The sequence below is a fragment of the Archocentrus centrarchus genome, chromosome 18 (genome assembly GCF_007364275.1).
Source record: "Archocentrus centrarchus isolate MPI-CPG fArcCen1 chromosome 18, fArcCen1, whole genome shotgun sequence".
NCBI classification, from domain to species: Eukaryota; Metazoa; Chordata; class Actinopteri; order Cichliformes; family Cichlidae; genus Archocentrus; species Archocentrus centrarchus.
In genome coordinates, this window is record NC_044363.1 from 11,387,034 (window position 1) to 11,402,094 (window position 15,061).

At 39.7% G+C, this 15,061-nt stretch overlaps 2 protein-coding genes and 1 non-coding gene across 4 annotated transcripts in view; 1 reads left to right on the forward strand and 2 right to left on the reverse strand.

Moving 5' to 3' along the window:
- LOC115796905 (zinc finger protein OZF-like) overlaps positions 1 to 2,106 on the reverse strand; it is a 14,985-nt gene extending 12,879 nt beyond the window's left edge. Inside the window, exon 1 of the mRNA XM_030753389.1 lies at positions 2,067 to 2,106. The gene's annotated coding sequence lies outside the window, so the exon portion shown is untranslated. The remainder of the gene's footprint in view (positions 1 to 2,066) is intronic.
- On the reverse strand, positions 1,200 to 12,938 carry LOC115796914 (zinc finger and SCAN domain-containing protein 2-like). 2 transcript variants are annotated; one of them, XM_030753396.1, is made up of 3 exons: positions 12,559 to 12,938; positions 11,027 to 11,284; positions 1,200 to 2,153 (listed from the first exon to the last, which is right to left on the reverse strand). In XM_030753396.1, exons 1-3 carry the CDS (start codon positions 12,728 to 12,730, stop codon positions 1,462 to 1,464), a joined length of 1,122 nt encoding a protein of 373 aa, XP_030609256.1. In that variant the 5' UTR covers positions 12,731 to 12,938; the 3' UTR covers positions 1,200 to 1,461. The 2 variants fall into 2 exon arrangements, with proteins under 2 accessions (XP_030609256.1, XP_030609257.1); XM_030753397.1 differs by lacking the exon at positions 1,200 to 2,153 and adding an exon at positions 10,465 to 10,596.
- A 1,756-nt stretch (positions 12,939 to 14,694) lies between these two features.
- On the forward strand, positions 14,695 to 14,777 carry trnal-uaa (transfer RNA leucine (anticodon UAA)). The gene has a single exon. It is a non-coding gene; the product is annotated as a tRNA-Leu (tRNA).
- The last annotated feature ends 284 nt before the right edge of the window (positions 14,778 to 15,061 follow it).

The window sequence follows — 15,061 nt, forward strand, 5'->3', positions numbered from 1 at the left end:
ATATGTCAATGTCAATTTTATTTCTATAGCACATTTAAAGCAACAGAGTTAACCAAAGTGCTTGACAAGTTGACTGCAAAAAAGCAAGAGAATCTATAAGTCAATAAAATAGAGCAAATCATAAGGCATAAAAAACAAATATAAAAAATACGATGCAATAAATATGACCAGTGACAAGCTAAAAACAAGAAACACCACAACATTAATCCTGATGGGACTCAAACTGAACTTGAATTAAAAGCCAAGGTAAAAAGGTGAGATTTTAGAGAGGATTTAAATGACTGTATAGACTTTGCAGTACGAATATCCAGTGGCAGATTATTCCAGAGTCTGGGGGCTGCAACTGCCATAGCCCGATCCCCTCTACGTTCCGTACGGTCTTCCATTTTCGTCCATTTCTCTCTGGCTTTGCTTTCCATTTTAGAGCACTGGAGATCATTTTAGCCGAGCAGCCTATCATTTTCTGCACTTCTTTATATGTTTTCTCCTTTTCACTCAACATTTTAAAAAACACTTTCGTTTTGAACAATGCCTGAAATGGCCCATTTTTCTCAGGTTTTCAGTGAGAAATGCATGTACAACATGTGTTGGCTCCATCCTTAAATAAGGGCCACATCGAGTCAGAACAGAAGTTGTCTGACATAATTGTGAAAAGGGGCATCCTCTTTAAAAATAGTGATGGAAAATGAAGCTTTGTGAAACACTGAAACTTTTTTTTTCTTTAATTGAGTTTCACAAATACAAGTATACAGGGAACAGTATACAAGAAAACAAAACAAAACAAAAAACAAAAAAAAAAATAAATGAGGGGGTCATTAAAAAAAAAAGTTATACGTGGAACACAAATTTAACCCCTTAACTGGCAGCAAAAAAATCACCTGACAAAAACTACATAACGCCTTCTGGTCATTATTGGCTCTGAAAAACCCATTTCATAGCCTATTAACTGGCCGCGTCTGGTCCGCCGGCTGAATGAAGTGCATTTTATATGGCAGGCTAGACCCTCCCATTTTGATTGACACCTCATTCGGCCAATCATATTAAGAAATGGGTTTGCTAGAGCCAGTGATACTCAGAGGGCGTCACGTAGCTTTGTCAGGTGATTTGGTGCAGCCAGTTAGATGATTGGCCGAATGAGGTGTCAGTAAAAATGGGAGGGTCTAGCCTGCCATATAAAAGGGACTACAAACGGCCCGTCAGCGGGCCCTTGCCAGTTAAGGGGTTAAAGTTTTGATAGCCTTTTGATTTGTTGAATCAACAAACAATTTAAAATAATTCTCCATATCCTTTCTAAATACTACAAAAGAAGGGGTTTATTACTGAATTTACTTTTATGAAAAAAGAATTTTGCCAGAAACAAAAATCAGGTTTATTAAAAGTAACATCTGAGTGAGGTTTTGTAACAATCTGAAGGCCATTTTCACAGTGTCACCTGCTGGCCAATTCTGTATTTTGAAACTTTCAATGATCATAAATTCTCATGTGTGTCTTTAAGTTCCCCGTCTGATTGAATCTTTTCCCACAGGTGCCACAAGAATATGGCTTCTCCCCGGTGTGAATACGCACATGTCTTATGAATGAAGATGCGTCACTAAATCTTTTCCCACATGTGCTACAAACATACGGTTTCTCCCCTGTATGAATTCTTATATGACGCTCCAAATCTGCTTTATGACCGAATACTTTACCACAGGTGATACAAGGAAACTGTTTCTTATTTGTGTGACTTTTCATGTGCCTTATGGATGCTGACATGTCAGTAAATGTTTTCCCACAGGTACTACAAGAATATGGTTTCTCCCCTGTGTGGCTTCTCAGATGTCTTGTCAAGTGAGATTTTTGCTGGAAGGTTTTTCCACAGATATCACACTGTACATTCGTTGTGTCTGTCTGACTCTGTCTCTCTGACAAAGGAGTGTTGTTTAGTTTCTGATTGTGGCTTCTCTTTCTTTGATATCGCTTCTTCTTCAGCTCTGCATTTCTAGTTGATCCTGAGTCCGCATGCTGGCTTTCTTCCTCATCTTTTCTCTCTGCTACAGAAGAGCTGTGAGAAAGAAGCTGCTCACTGTTTGGTTCCGATTGACTGTGGTCACTTTCCTGCTTCAGTCCAAGCTGCTCTCTCTCCTGACTGCTGCAGAGTTCCTCCTGGAGGTCTGAAGAGACAAATGGAGAAGAAATGATAGAAAAACATTTGAGCAAATATATTGTGATCTGAACTTTTTGCAGATCTCTACATAGTGATCATTTGGCTCAAATATACTACTAAAACAAAGTGTACAATTTATTTGGGGTCTGTTGCAAATGACTATTTAGTTCTGACATTCTTATTAGCAAAGTTCAGCTTCATATCTGGATGTCTGTAATGCTGTATATGAATGAAATGTAAAGATGTTGGTGTGTTTTATGTTAAATGAATGTGGATGTCTGGATTGGGTATGTTGGAGCTATTTGTGGGTTATTTTTGCTTTTTGGATTAAAGTGTTGAGTTTATTTTTTGCTAAGGTAAAGTTTATGGTTATTTTTCTTTTGGTAAATTTGGGTTCACTTTTTGGGTTTATGGCTAAGTAGGCGTACACTTAATTTACTTAAGTCGGTCAAGTGGGAAGGGTCAGCAGGCACCTGGTCACACGGTTTTTTACCAGGCGACAGACAGGCTGCAGACCAAATTGCTTATGTCTGTAAGTTTTGCTGCGTAATGGAGAATAAACGATCCCAAATGCACTTTTGTATGGACATTGTGTTATTTTTAAGACCTCTTTGACCTGCGTAAGATCCAGTTCTGAGGTGCCTCAGTGGCCATTTGGATTTGTTGGGTTCTGATGTGGATAAATGGCCGCTACAGGGTATATGATTATTAGGCCTGTTTTTCAAATTAATATCCCTGCTAAGAATTGCTGTAGTACTCAAGACCGGTTCTGGTCTCGAGACCACTTTTTGATGGTCTTGTCTTGGACTCAAATGCATTTGTACTCGTCTTGCCTCAGTCTTCGACAATGAGGACTGGATTTTATTTCAAGACCAGTAAAGACCACAACTGTGGAAATATCAATAAACTGCCAGAATATTGTCCAATTTATTTGTTAACATCCTTGCTTTTATTGGATGCAAAAGATACTGATTCAAATCCCAAAAAGAGCTCCTCTGCCTTCTCCCAGTGCACCCAGTACTAACTTCAGAAATACACAGCATGGTCAGAAACAACCAATCAGAGCCAGGAGGAGGGTCTTAGCACTGTCAATCATGCTTGCGTATGTGCTGCTCACACTCTGCTACACTACAGCTTCTCCCGACAGTAGAGCCTGTCATTAACTCTTAGGCTAGTTAGTAGGGCTGGGCGATATATAGAGTTTTTAAGAAATATACGCAATGTAAGATGATACAAGTCCCTGGCCATACCATAACTAGATAGCAGAAGTTGGTTTGTACCGTAAGTCACGTGATCTTAATAGCGGAAGTGGCTCTTTTTCGTGTGCTTGCAGATGCTGCATCGAGTGGGTGGGCCCGTTGCTGTGATACGTCAGCGCATATGTCTATGGATTTACTGTCTGACTGAAGGATGGAATTTTGTTCATTCAGTCTGTTTACATGTTTTATTATTTGCACTGAGTACTAGATGTAGAGGAGTACACACAGGAGGAAGCACTTTCCAGTGAAATAGACTTCATCAGAATCTCTTTTTAAAGAATCAGTCAGCCTTTTGCTATTTTGCTTTGTATCTTTTCCATTTACATTTTAATAGCACAGCTGTCTTTTTTTATATAAGAAAAAAGCATTAATTTATTTAAGAAGCATTATTATTTAAATATGCCAATAGTTTATTTTTGAGCAATTTCTCATGTACATCTACAGCTGAATGTTAATAAAAATGCCTGTGTGACATTTGGGACATGCAGCTTTGACTCAGAAGTGCCTTTTTGTTTATACCTTTTGGAAAGAAGAATTATCGCTGAATGGCGATATATATCATATATTGCCATTCAGCTAAAAAATATTGAGATATTACTTTTGGTCCATATTGCCCAGCCCTACTAGTTAGCATGGCCACTGATGACGGCAGATAAACACTTTTCCTGGAATGGTAAGTTATTTCTCCACCATTAGCACATTGTGCAGCGCATACACGAGGAGTGATTGACAGTGCTAAGACCCTCCTCCTAGCTCTGATTCATTGTTTTTGACCGGGAGCGGTGCATTTCTGCAGATGGCAATAGTAGCTCAGGGAGGAAGTGAAGGAGCATGATTTTTTTTCACAGATTATCTGTCTCATACTATACTGTCACAACATCATGACAGTTTTAACAAATATGTAAAAAAACAGATTTAAATTTTTTTTTTTTAATCAAAGTTCCATATTGCAGCTTTAATCTGTACAAAACAAACTTGTGGCTTTAGTTCTTACTGTCGATGATTGTTTGCCTTTTGAGTTTTACATATTTAGCTATGTGGTTTTGAAATAGCAACAATTTTTTCAAAGAAGTTGTTGGTTTAAAAACTACATAACTTTATGTATTGTTTATGAAAGGCAGAGAAAAGTAAAGTAAAGACTATGATGAACTATGAATAATTGTTTTACATTCTGTGATAAATGATGGAAGTCACCCAGAGTATTAAATGAAGATAGTTAAATTTATTTCAGCTCTCAGTGTTTAATATCTAGGTGTTTTTTATGGGAATGTGGATCTTTCAGATCAATTTGAGAAGTGATTTTGATCATGTTTCATATTTTATTGTGTCATGTAGTGTGGGGCACTGGTCTTGGTCTTGCCCTCCCTCGGTCTTGGTCTCGGATCCTAAAAGTCTTGGTCTGGTCTCGGTGTTGACTTGGTCTCAGGTTAGGCGGTCTTGGCTACAACACTGCTGCTAAGCCAACTTTCAGATAATTGCTACTCTGTCCTCTTTGTTTCTGTGATGTCAGGTGACATATTTTTGGGAGGTAACATGCTTCATTGTGCATGTCTCCACTCAGTGATATCACTCAGTGATATCTGAAATCAGCTGAACTGACAGAGTTTACTCTGGCCTTTAATCACTCAGATGTGTTGATGAGCAACATTTCTGCTCATGTTCAAAACTTTCTGCTGGTTCCAAAAATATCACATCTCTGCGTTTTCAATGATGTTTATGAACATTGTACATCTCAACCAGTGTTGTTTTTGTTAACAATGACTATGACGAAATGATTTTGTTGATGACCCTTTTTTCATGACGATAACGAGACGATGACGAGATAAACATGGCTCTTTGAGGACTAAAACATGACGAGACATCTGTGAGTTTTCCTTGACAAGACAAAACTAGACGAGGTTAATGGACGTTCCATCAGTCATCCAAAATGCACGACATATCTGCCTATTGTGCTTGTAATCTGTCAGTCAAAACCTAAAACCTATCAGTAACGCTGCTGCATCCCATCTATTTTTGGGCCGAACAGGATTAAAAAGAATCCGCAATATGAATTAGAATGGCCAGAATACAGCAACATTTTCCTCAACACATTAAATAAAATATAAAATTAGATTTTTCTTCAAAAATAACATCAGGAAAAATGAATGTATTTCAAGCTGATGAAAATTTGCAAATTTTTCAGGTAAAAACTGAATTTCTGTGCTTCACAGTCAGAAACGCTGCATAAACTGTGCAGTGTGTCCAGTTTCTCAGCAAAAAGCACAGCTGCAAACACAGCGGTAGAGACCTGCTCTGATTTTTTTTTTTTTTTTTCCTTTTCAGGCAATCACGCATAATCACACGGTCCTGTCCCTGAAGCTCCACGGACGCATGGATGCATCTCACAGAGCCACATTTCATCCTGGAGCCCTACTGAGACCTTTCCCTTACTAGTTGACAGATTTTCTCAGGTAGCTCATTGCACGTCACCAAACTCAGAAGCTATTTCCTCCAGAACTGCTGGCTTTTCCCTGAACATCACACGTGGGGAAAAGAGACGCACGATCTACCTCCAATATCAGCGATCAGGTCCTCTGCCTCCCACCTCTTTGGTAAATCCCTGTTTCCACTTTTCATTTGGCCATTTTTGGGGTTCAGGCAGCTTAAATGTCACTGTAAAAAGTGCTGACCGCCGTTTTTATCCACTGATCAATGTGTCATTGGCAGCGTGAAAAATGGGTTAGCACACAGGTCTTGGCCTTCATTGCAGTTGTTGCAGTGCATTGTAGGATTTGTAGTATAAGTGGTGGAGTGCTATTTACCTGTGATCTTTTAATAATAACTATATGAAATCATATAAAGCCGTATAAAATTATATGGCGGGTCGGATGTTCCCCGCAGGCCTTGAGTCTGACACATGTTTTAATCACTGACGGACCATGGCAGATGCTGGACGTTGCACGAGGGGTCTCGGTGGACGCAAACCAAGAAAAGATCTATGGACTTAGTTTCAATATAACACATTTGAAAGGAAAACTGAAGGCATTGTCCAAGGAGACGGCGGTAACTTTGGATTAAAACTTGGTGGAAAAAACACCACAAATCTTAAGCGGCACCTGAAGGCTCACCACTCTGATATTTTGCACTAGTTAAAGATAACCCGGTGTTGTGTGGTGCCTGTTTTAATATACAGTTGTGTTCAAAATAATAGCAGTCCAACATGAGTAACCAGATCAATCAATCTTTTGGTAGAAATCATGTTGCTACATGGCAAACAATTTACCAGTAGGTGTAGTAGAGTCATAGAAAACCAACAGACCCAACATTCATGATATGCATACTCCTGAGTCTGTGTAACTGAATAATTAATTGAAAGGGGTGTGTTCAAAATAATAGCAGTGTAGAGTCCAATCAGTGAGGTCATTCATTCTGTGAAAAAACAGGCGTCAATCAGATGACCCTCATTTAAGAATTTCTCACTGAAAACCTGAGAAAAATGAGCCATTCCAGGCATTGTTCAAAAGAAAAGCATTCTTTGAAATGTTGATTGAAAAGGAGAAAACATATAAAGAAGTGCAGAAAACGATAGGCTGCTCGGCTAAAATGATCTCCAGTGCTCTAAAATGGAAAGCAAAGCCAGAGAGAAATGGACGAAAACGGAAGACTACCATTCAAATGGATTGAAGAATAGCCAGGATGGCAAAGACTCGGCCAATGATCAGCTCCAGGGTGATCAGAGACAGTCTGATGTTACCTGTGAGTACTGTGACAATTAGGAGACACCATGTGTGAATTTAATCTGTCGGCAAGAAGCCCCCATAAAGTCCCACCATGGTTAAAAAAAAAAAAAAAAAAGGCATGTGCTAAGAGGATACAGTTTGCCAAAGAACACACTGACTGACCTGTAGAGAAATGTAGAAACATTTTGTGGACTGATGAAATTAAGAAAATTTATTTTTTGGTCCAAGGGCCCCAGACAGTTTGTCAGATGACCCCCAAGCACTGAATTCAAGCCATAGTATGCTCTGAAGACAGTGAAGCATGGTGGTGCAAGCATCATGACATTCTAATGTTTCTCTTATTATGGTGTCGGGCCTATTTATTGCATACCAGGGATCATGGATCAGGTTGCATATATCACAATCATTGAAGAGGTCATGTTGCCTTATGCTGAAGAGAAAATGCCCTTGAAATGGGTGTTTCAACAAGACAACGACCCCAACCACACCAGTAAGTGAGCAGCATCTTGGTTCCAGACCAACAAAATTAAAGTTATGGAGTGGTCAGCCCAATCCTCGGACCTTAATCCAACAGAAAACTTGTGGGGTGACAGCAAAAATGCTGTTATTGAGGCAAAACCAAGAAATGCAGAGGAATTGTGGAAAGTTGTCAAATCATCCTGGGCTGGAATACCTGTTCACAAGTGCCAGAAGTTGGTTGAGTCCATCCAACACAGTTGTGAAGCAGTTCTCAAAAACAGCAGTTATACAACTAAATATTAGTTCAGTGATTCACAGGAATGCTAATTCCTAAAGATATTTCAGTTTATAAAGTGAATATTTGAGTTTATAAAGAAAAATGCAGACACTATTTTTTTGAACAGCCCAACATTATTTTTTCTTCACTTCCTGTTAAGTAAATGGAAAAATTATAAATTTTTCTACATGCTTTGATTTAGAATATAATGCACTGCTATTATTTTGAATAAAACTGTATAATATGCAATTTAATTGCGCTGGCAGCCAAGGTCAAGACAATGTGTTCCTCATCCATTGCTTATATTCTGAGCATATGTATGTTCATTAGCAAATTCTGACAAATAAAGCCCCAACTGCCAAAGTGAGAATGTTTTTTTGATTACTGCATTTTTGGAGTAATTGATTCCACTAATTATTCAAACTAATTTGTAAAGACTAATACTTTATTTTTTCCCCACTAAAGCTGACTAAAACTATCACATTTAGAAATGACTAAAACTGACTAAAACCAAGAAGCATTTTTGTCCAAAAGACTAAAACTAAAATGAAGAAGAAGAAACAGCCTTTATTGGCCCACATAGGGGAAATTTAGGTGTAACAGCAGCCACAGATATAAAAAAAATTTACATTGTTGAAAAAAACAAAACAAAAAACTAAAACGGCTGCCAAAAACAATACTAATCTCAACTCTGTTACTGAAGCTGTCTACAAACGAGGAGGAAAGGCTACATTACCTTACTATTAGAAAACAAGCAACAACTCTTTAAGCTAATAAGCAAGTGGTTCTGGAAACCACAAACCCTGCCTCCTGTGGACATCTTAGCTGATGTTAACACTGTCATCTCACAAATATGTCACTCTCCAAACACTGAATCACCAAGATAACATATAGGCCCCATTGTCCATCTCCATAAATTTCCAAGGTTTAAAAAGTTTAATTAAAATAACTCTAATAAATTACTTAATTTTATGGTCATTTACATTTTTTCCCTTGGGTATACTTTGTCAAAAGCTTTATCTCTTATAATGTGATAATATGTGATTTACTGGTTGGGCTAATAGGGGAATTGAATGATTGGGTTGACAGAGTCAAATGTTGTGTCATATATTTGTAGCTGTAAATTCATTATCTGGATTAGATCCAGATGGCGATCATCAGTTTAGTACTAGTTCTTAGCCTTCCACAATCATGTGATTGATTTTAAATTTGTGTTATAATTCATTTTTGACTCCTTTTGATTTTATCTTTATACATTACCAGTCAAAGGTTTGGACACCTTTCACTGGTAATGCATTTAACTATAAAGAAAAATAAAATTAAAAAAAAATGTTTACCTTGCCTTATTTGGAATCTTGTTTTTTTTTTGTTTTTTTTTTAAAGCACAACCTTGTGTGAATGAACCATTATTTTTTCCATTCTGACATACTGTATTAACGCATGGGATGAAAAATCATACACACAAAATCAAATCTGAGTAGAAAAAAAAGTTACAAAAAATTTACTGTTACAACCACAAACATGCTTTAAAAGATTTTATAACTTAAAATACAAATATAAGTTGCAATTTTCAAAAACTTATGCACAAATTTTGCAAACAATAAATATACAACTATATACATTAAAATGCAGGCAATGCCTCAGGTATTCTTTGTACAGCTATTTACAGAACAATCAGGTGTCTCAAGAGACCACTAAGATTAATTGTGCCACTTCAGACCACTAGACAGAGGGGCACATCGCAGACCTGACACTTCCAGGTGTCTCACTCCTCCTCCTATAGTGTCCTAAATGTCACATAGGCACTTTTATTAACATCAAGATGTACATGAGAAATTACTCAAAAATAACCTATTGGCATATTTAAATAATAATGCTCATCAAATGAATTAATACTTTCCCCCCTCCATAACAAAAGATTCACAGCTGTGCTATTAAAATGTAAACAAAAAAGATACAGAGCAAAAATAACAAAAGTCTTATTCTTTAAACGCAAGCCTCCAGTGAAGTAGACCTCAAAGCGCTTCCTCTTGTGTGTACTGCTGTACATGTAGTACTCTGTGCAAATAACAAAACATGTAAACAGACTGAATGAACAAAATTCCAACCTTCAGTCAGCTGGATTTTGGCCACCTCAGTAAAACCTATGCACTGACGAATCACAGCAACGGGTCCACCCGCTCAATGCGGCATCTACGTATCCACCAGCTGCATCACGAGCACACAAAAAATACTGAAAGCCGCCGAGTCTAGTGATAAAGTCGCTAAGTTGGCAACGCTGCCATGCTGTCGTTTCTTGCAGGATTTACAGGTGAAGCGGTGAGGGAGAGAGGTGGGGCAGTGTGAAGTTGCGCAGAGAAAATAGGGAGAAGAGAAAGGTGAACTGGTGGATCTAATTTCTTAAAAACTTGATATACCACCCAGCCCTAGCCCACACACCTACTCTTTAACTCCCACCACCCACTGGAACACAAACTTGGGATGATCAGGATCCTGCAACACTGAGCATAAAACATTCCCTCTAAGGCAGAATGGAAACAAAAGGAACACAGGCATGTAAAAAAAAAGCCCTTAAAATATGCAGCTGGGCTCTCATCAAATCAGCCAAGATGCACAGGAAAGAAGTGCAGTGAAGCGTGTTTGGCTCTCTTCATTGGAGAAACCACACAGCCTCTTCCCAAATGCACGTCACAACATAGAAGAGCCACGTAGACAGGACAAGACTCAGCTGTACATCTGTATCAAAAGGAGAAAGGGCACTCTTTTGAGGATGCCAACATTCATATTTCGGAGCAGTAAGACAGATGGTTTGAAAGCGGAGTTAAAGGAAGTCATCTATGCCCACTGTGAACCACCATCACTGTACAGAGGAGGTGGATTACATCACCAACTTTCCCCTCATCTGCAATGCTGTCCTGAGCTTCCTCCCCAGGCGCCTCAACCCCCATCCACACCTTTGTTCAGGTGACCTCAATAGGCCACTTGATAGAATGAGGCAAAGTCCCAAATTGGTTTCACCCAAAACCACTGATTCACACCTTGATGCATATGTTTATGCACATTAACAATAGTGGGTCACAACCACCTCTAAAAATAAATCTAACTGAGCTCTTTAATAGCGAGCTTTTTAGTAACATTTTTATTAAGACATCACAGTTTTACATACCTATTATGTATAACTTTATCTCAGGTTTCCAGATGGTCTCCAGCAGTCTGTGCTGCTCTTCATCAGTCCAGATGTCATCAGCCTCCTGCTTCAGTCCAAGCTGCTCTCCCTCCTGACTGCTGCAGACTTCCTCCTGTTCCTCTTTAATCTGTGGAGGCTCTGGGTCCTCCTGATCCAGACTGGAGTTCGTCTCCTGGTTACAGACCTGCTGTTCATCCAGACTGTGCTCTTTCTCACGGTTATGGGGTTGTGGGAGGGCTTGAAAACAAAGAAACACAAAAAAGATGATTATTAATGTGATGATACAAAAACATAAAACTATTTCGCAAAAGCATGTATCAAAACCTAAATAAATTCCATTAGCTGAACTGAAAAGGTCAAATCCACTCACTCAAAGAATATCTGATGAAGGAAACAATCAAAACAAAATGGCACTCATCACAGATGACATACTATTATTTCTTGAAAACCCAGTTACCTCTGGGTTTTCGCTGCATAAACTGCGCAGTGTGCCCAGTTTACCAGTAAAAAGCGCAGCTGCAAACAGCGGTGGAGACACGTAATCACGCGGTCCAGTCCCCAAAGTTGGGGGGGGGGGCATGGAAAAACTTGTCAGAAACGATGCACTCTTGTTAAAGGGTCGTTTTTGTCCAAAAGATAGAAATCTGTCGCAGTGACAGAGAACTTTAATGCCGCTAATATGGATGAAATGCTCCGCTTACACGGACACCTGAGCTGCAGGATTAAACACGTGTTGTGCGAGATTCTGTTCCCCCATGAAAATCTATTCCCCCTGTGTCGGGAGCACGAACTGCAGCCAGAGAGGGGGGTCCGACTGTCTCCACGGCGCTTCTGATCCATTTCTCGGTAAAGCTACACTGTAAAAGACTTGCTGGTAAATTTGTTCCCATGTCATGGAGGGGGAACACAATATTTTGGATGGCTGAAATATTTGCCCCCCCCCCCCCCCCCCCGTGTAACTTTGGCAAATAAAGAGCAAATGTTTTCATATTCACAGGAGTTGTTGTTCTCTGAGAGAAATAAACACGGTAAAACACGTTTACCAAGAAATTGATCAGTGGTCAGGGGTCAAGGGGTCAAGTGCCGTGAAGACAGTCGGATCTGCCTCTCTGGCTGCGCTGTCCCGACACAGGAGGAACAGATTTTCACGGGGGAACAGAATTTCGCACAACACGACACAAGGGCGCCTCAGTAAGGCGCAGCGCCTGGCGATCCACCGCTAGCTAGAACACTGGGCTCTGCTGGAGAAGAAATGGAATAAACAGCTGGTGTGTGCTATCATCTTTATCAAATGTTAGTCAGCAGACTGTCTTATTAACAGTGTGTGCTGTTCCTCAACTATCAACGTTTTCTCCTCTGAATTCATCACCAAGCTAACAGGTTTCTGCTCTCAGCTAATATCAGCTTAGAAAAATACTGGAGATACTGAGAAGCTTTCAGATTATTCCGCCATAAATCAAACATGGAAGAATTTGAGCTTCGACTGCACAGAGTTAAAAACATTTCCATACCTGTGATGTGTGAGTTTGTGTCGGGTTTCCGGCTGATATCCAGCAGTCTGCGCTGACGGCTGATCTCCTCCTCATAATGGGCGATGGTTTTTTGAACCTCTGAGAAGATTTCTTCGCAAACAGCAGTGAGTCTCTCCTTGATGAACTCTCTCAGGTTCTGAACTGTACACATTGCTGCTCAACTGAGGCTGAGCGGATCGATCCAAACAGCGATAGAACGGATACAGGCGTTTGTACTGGTGTCGAATCGACGCTAACTTGATAGGATCAATATTTTGGTTCGTGTCTCTCCTCAAAGTTCAGTCCGATACTCCAGCTTCATCACACTGCAGCCATGTCTGCGCACGCACGGCTTCTCTCCCGCGGAACACTTTGCTCCGGCCCCTTCCCCGTCTGTGGATTGCTGCCGTGTGGTCACGTGACACGGAGACGCATGCTGATTCGTTGTCGTTAAGGGTTGCGCCGTCTCCGAAGGATATTTTTTTTAATCATTAAACTTTTAGGTAAAAATTTACAATAATTATTCCGTAAACAATATTAAAATTCCAAAATATCCATATATAGTCATGTAGACGTATTCATACCTCTATATATAGAGGTTTGTAGAGGTAGGTAAGGCATAGTATAAAGTACTTTGCATTGAACAAAATGCATACAAAAGAAAACATGAACTCTGCCAAGAGGACTGCTTAATGACACATAACTTTTTGGCATAGGCCAATAGTTTTAATCAATTTTTTTTTTTTGCTATAAATTTTCAAATGTGACAATGTTTTGAAATATAAGTTCAGATCTGTTCACTTAAAAACTGAATATATGGGTATTCTTTTTAAAAATTTGATTTTATTTATGTTGAATTTGGCTAGGATAATTAACAAATTGACAATATATTGTTCATTGCTGGAAAAAGTGTTTGTGAAACACTGAAACGTTTGAAGCATTTGTGCCAGAATGAGTCTTCAAAACAATCTGAAGCCCATCTCCACAGTGACACCTGCTGGTCAAGTTGGTCACATTGCCACATCTTGATAATGCTGTTCTATTTAACAATGACACATACAAGTCCAAACAAAGCAACTGATTATACCTAACTATCAATATTTATGATCAACATATGTTTTGGAGGAAAAAGTACACTGTCAAAATCAGCAAGCTTTGACTGCAGTGAACGGAGCGCTTCATCAAACACTATTTTCTCTCTCCTAACATTTATGAGGCTGCTTCTGTTGCTGAATTCAGTGGACCTCACCATAAATCAATTTATAAACTAAAATATGCTGAAAAAAGGTGCTATGTTTATTGTGGTAACCACAATTGGGCTCTCCAGAAGCCTCAGTGGGAATAAAAAATTTGTCCTGTCTTATGTCCTGACAGGTGTGTTCACTTGTCACAGAAAGAAGAGTTATTATACAGTTTTATTGAGAACGGTAGGTATGATTTCCTGAAGTGTTCTTTATGGCAGCAACATTGAATCACTCTCTGGGGAGAAGGAGCTCTGATACTAGGAGTGTAGAGTGGAGTGGGTTAGATGGATTGTCAGTGATGGGGAGCAGTTTGTTCTGACCTCTGATAGTTCCAGCCTGGTCAATTAGTTTGTTGATCTTACTCGCATCTCTGGCACTGATGCTGCCCCCGAGAACACAACAGCAAAGCAGGTGGCACTTGTTATCGCAGACTGGGAGAAAATCTCCAACATCTTGTTGCACATATCAAAGGATCTGAGCTTTCTTAGAAAGTGGAGTCTGCTCATTCCCTTCCTAAACACAGTATCAATGTTAGTCCCACAGTCCAGTCTGTCATTCAGGTGAGCACCCAGGTACCTACAAAGCTCCTCACCTGCTCGCTACTCTGGCTCCTGCCCACATTTAATATACCCAACCACTGCAGTGTCATCAGAGAACTTCTGCAGGTGGCATGTTTCACTGTAGTACTGGAGATCTGAGGATGATTGTTTGATGGCTGAGGAGGTGTTAAGAGTAATGTGTGGGGAGGGGCAACAAGGGGTCCACTACTGAACCTGTTGAAAAATTAATTCAGCTCATTGGCTCTTCTGCTGATCAGCTTCATTGTAGCAATGCTGTCCTGTTAGACCCATTTCTTCTTTCAGCATTCTCTTTCAGTCACTCCGCTTCAGTCACCAGGATGGCCGAGTGGTTAAGGCGTTGGACTTAAGATCCAATGGACATCAGTCCCCGTGGGTTCGATCCCCACTCCTGGTAAAAGGGAACTTTACCTTGTTACACTCTGGTAACCTGTTCAGGGTGCACCCTGCCTCCTACTCCAAGAAAGCTAGACCGTTAATAAATCCACTTTTACACTGAATCATCCATCAGTAAAAATCTGATTCAATTCCAGTGCAATTCAACATTCAAGAAAAAAAAAATCCAAAGAAGCGCATGCACCAGACTGAACTCAAGATTTTGAATCGAGTTCACACCTGAGCCTCTGAACAGGCCAGGTGATCACACCTTGATTCACCAAATTGTGCCTGGGTACTAGCGTT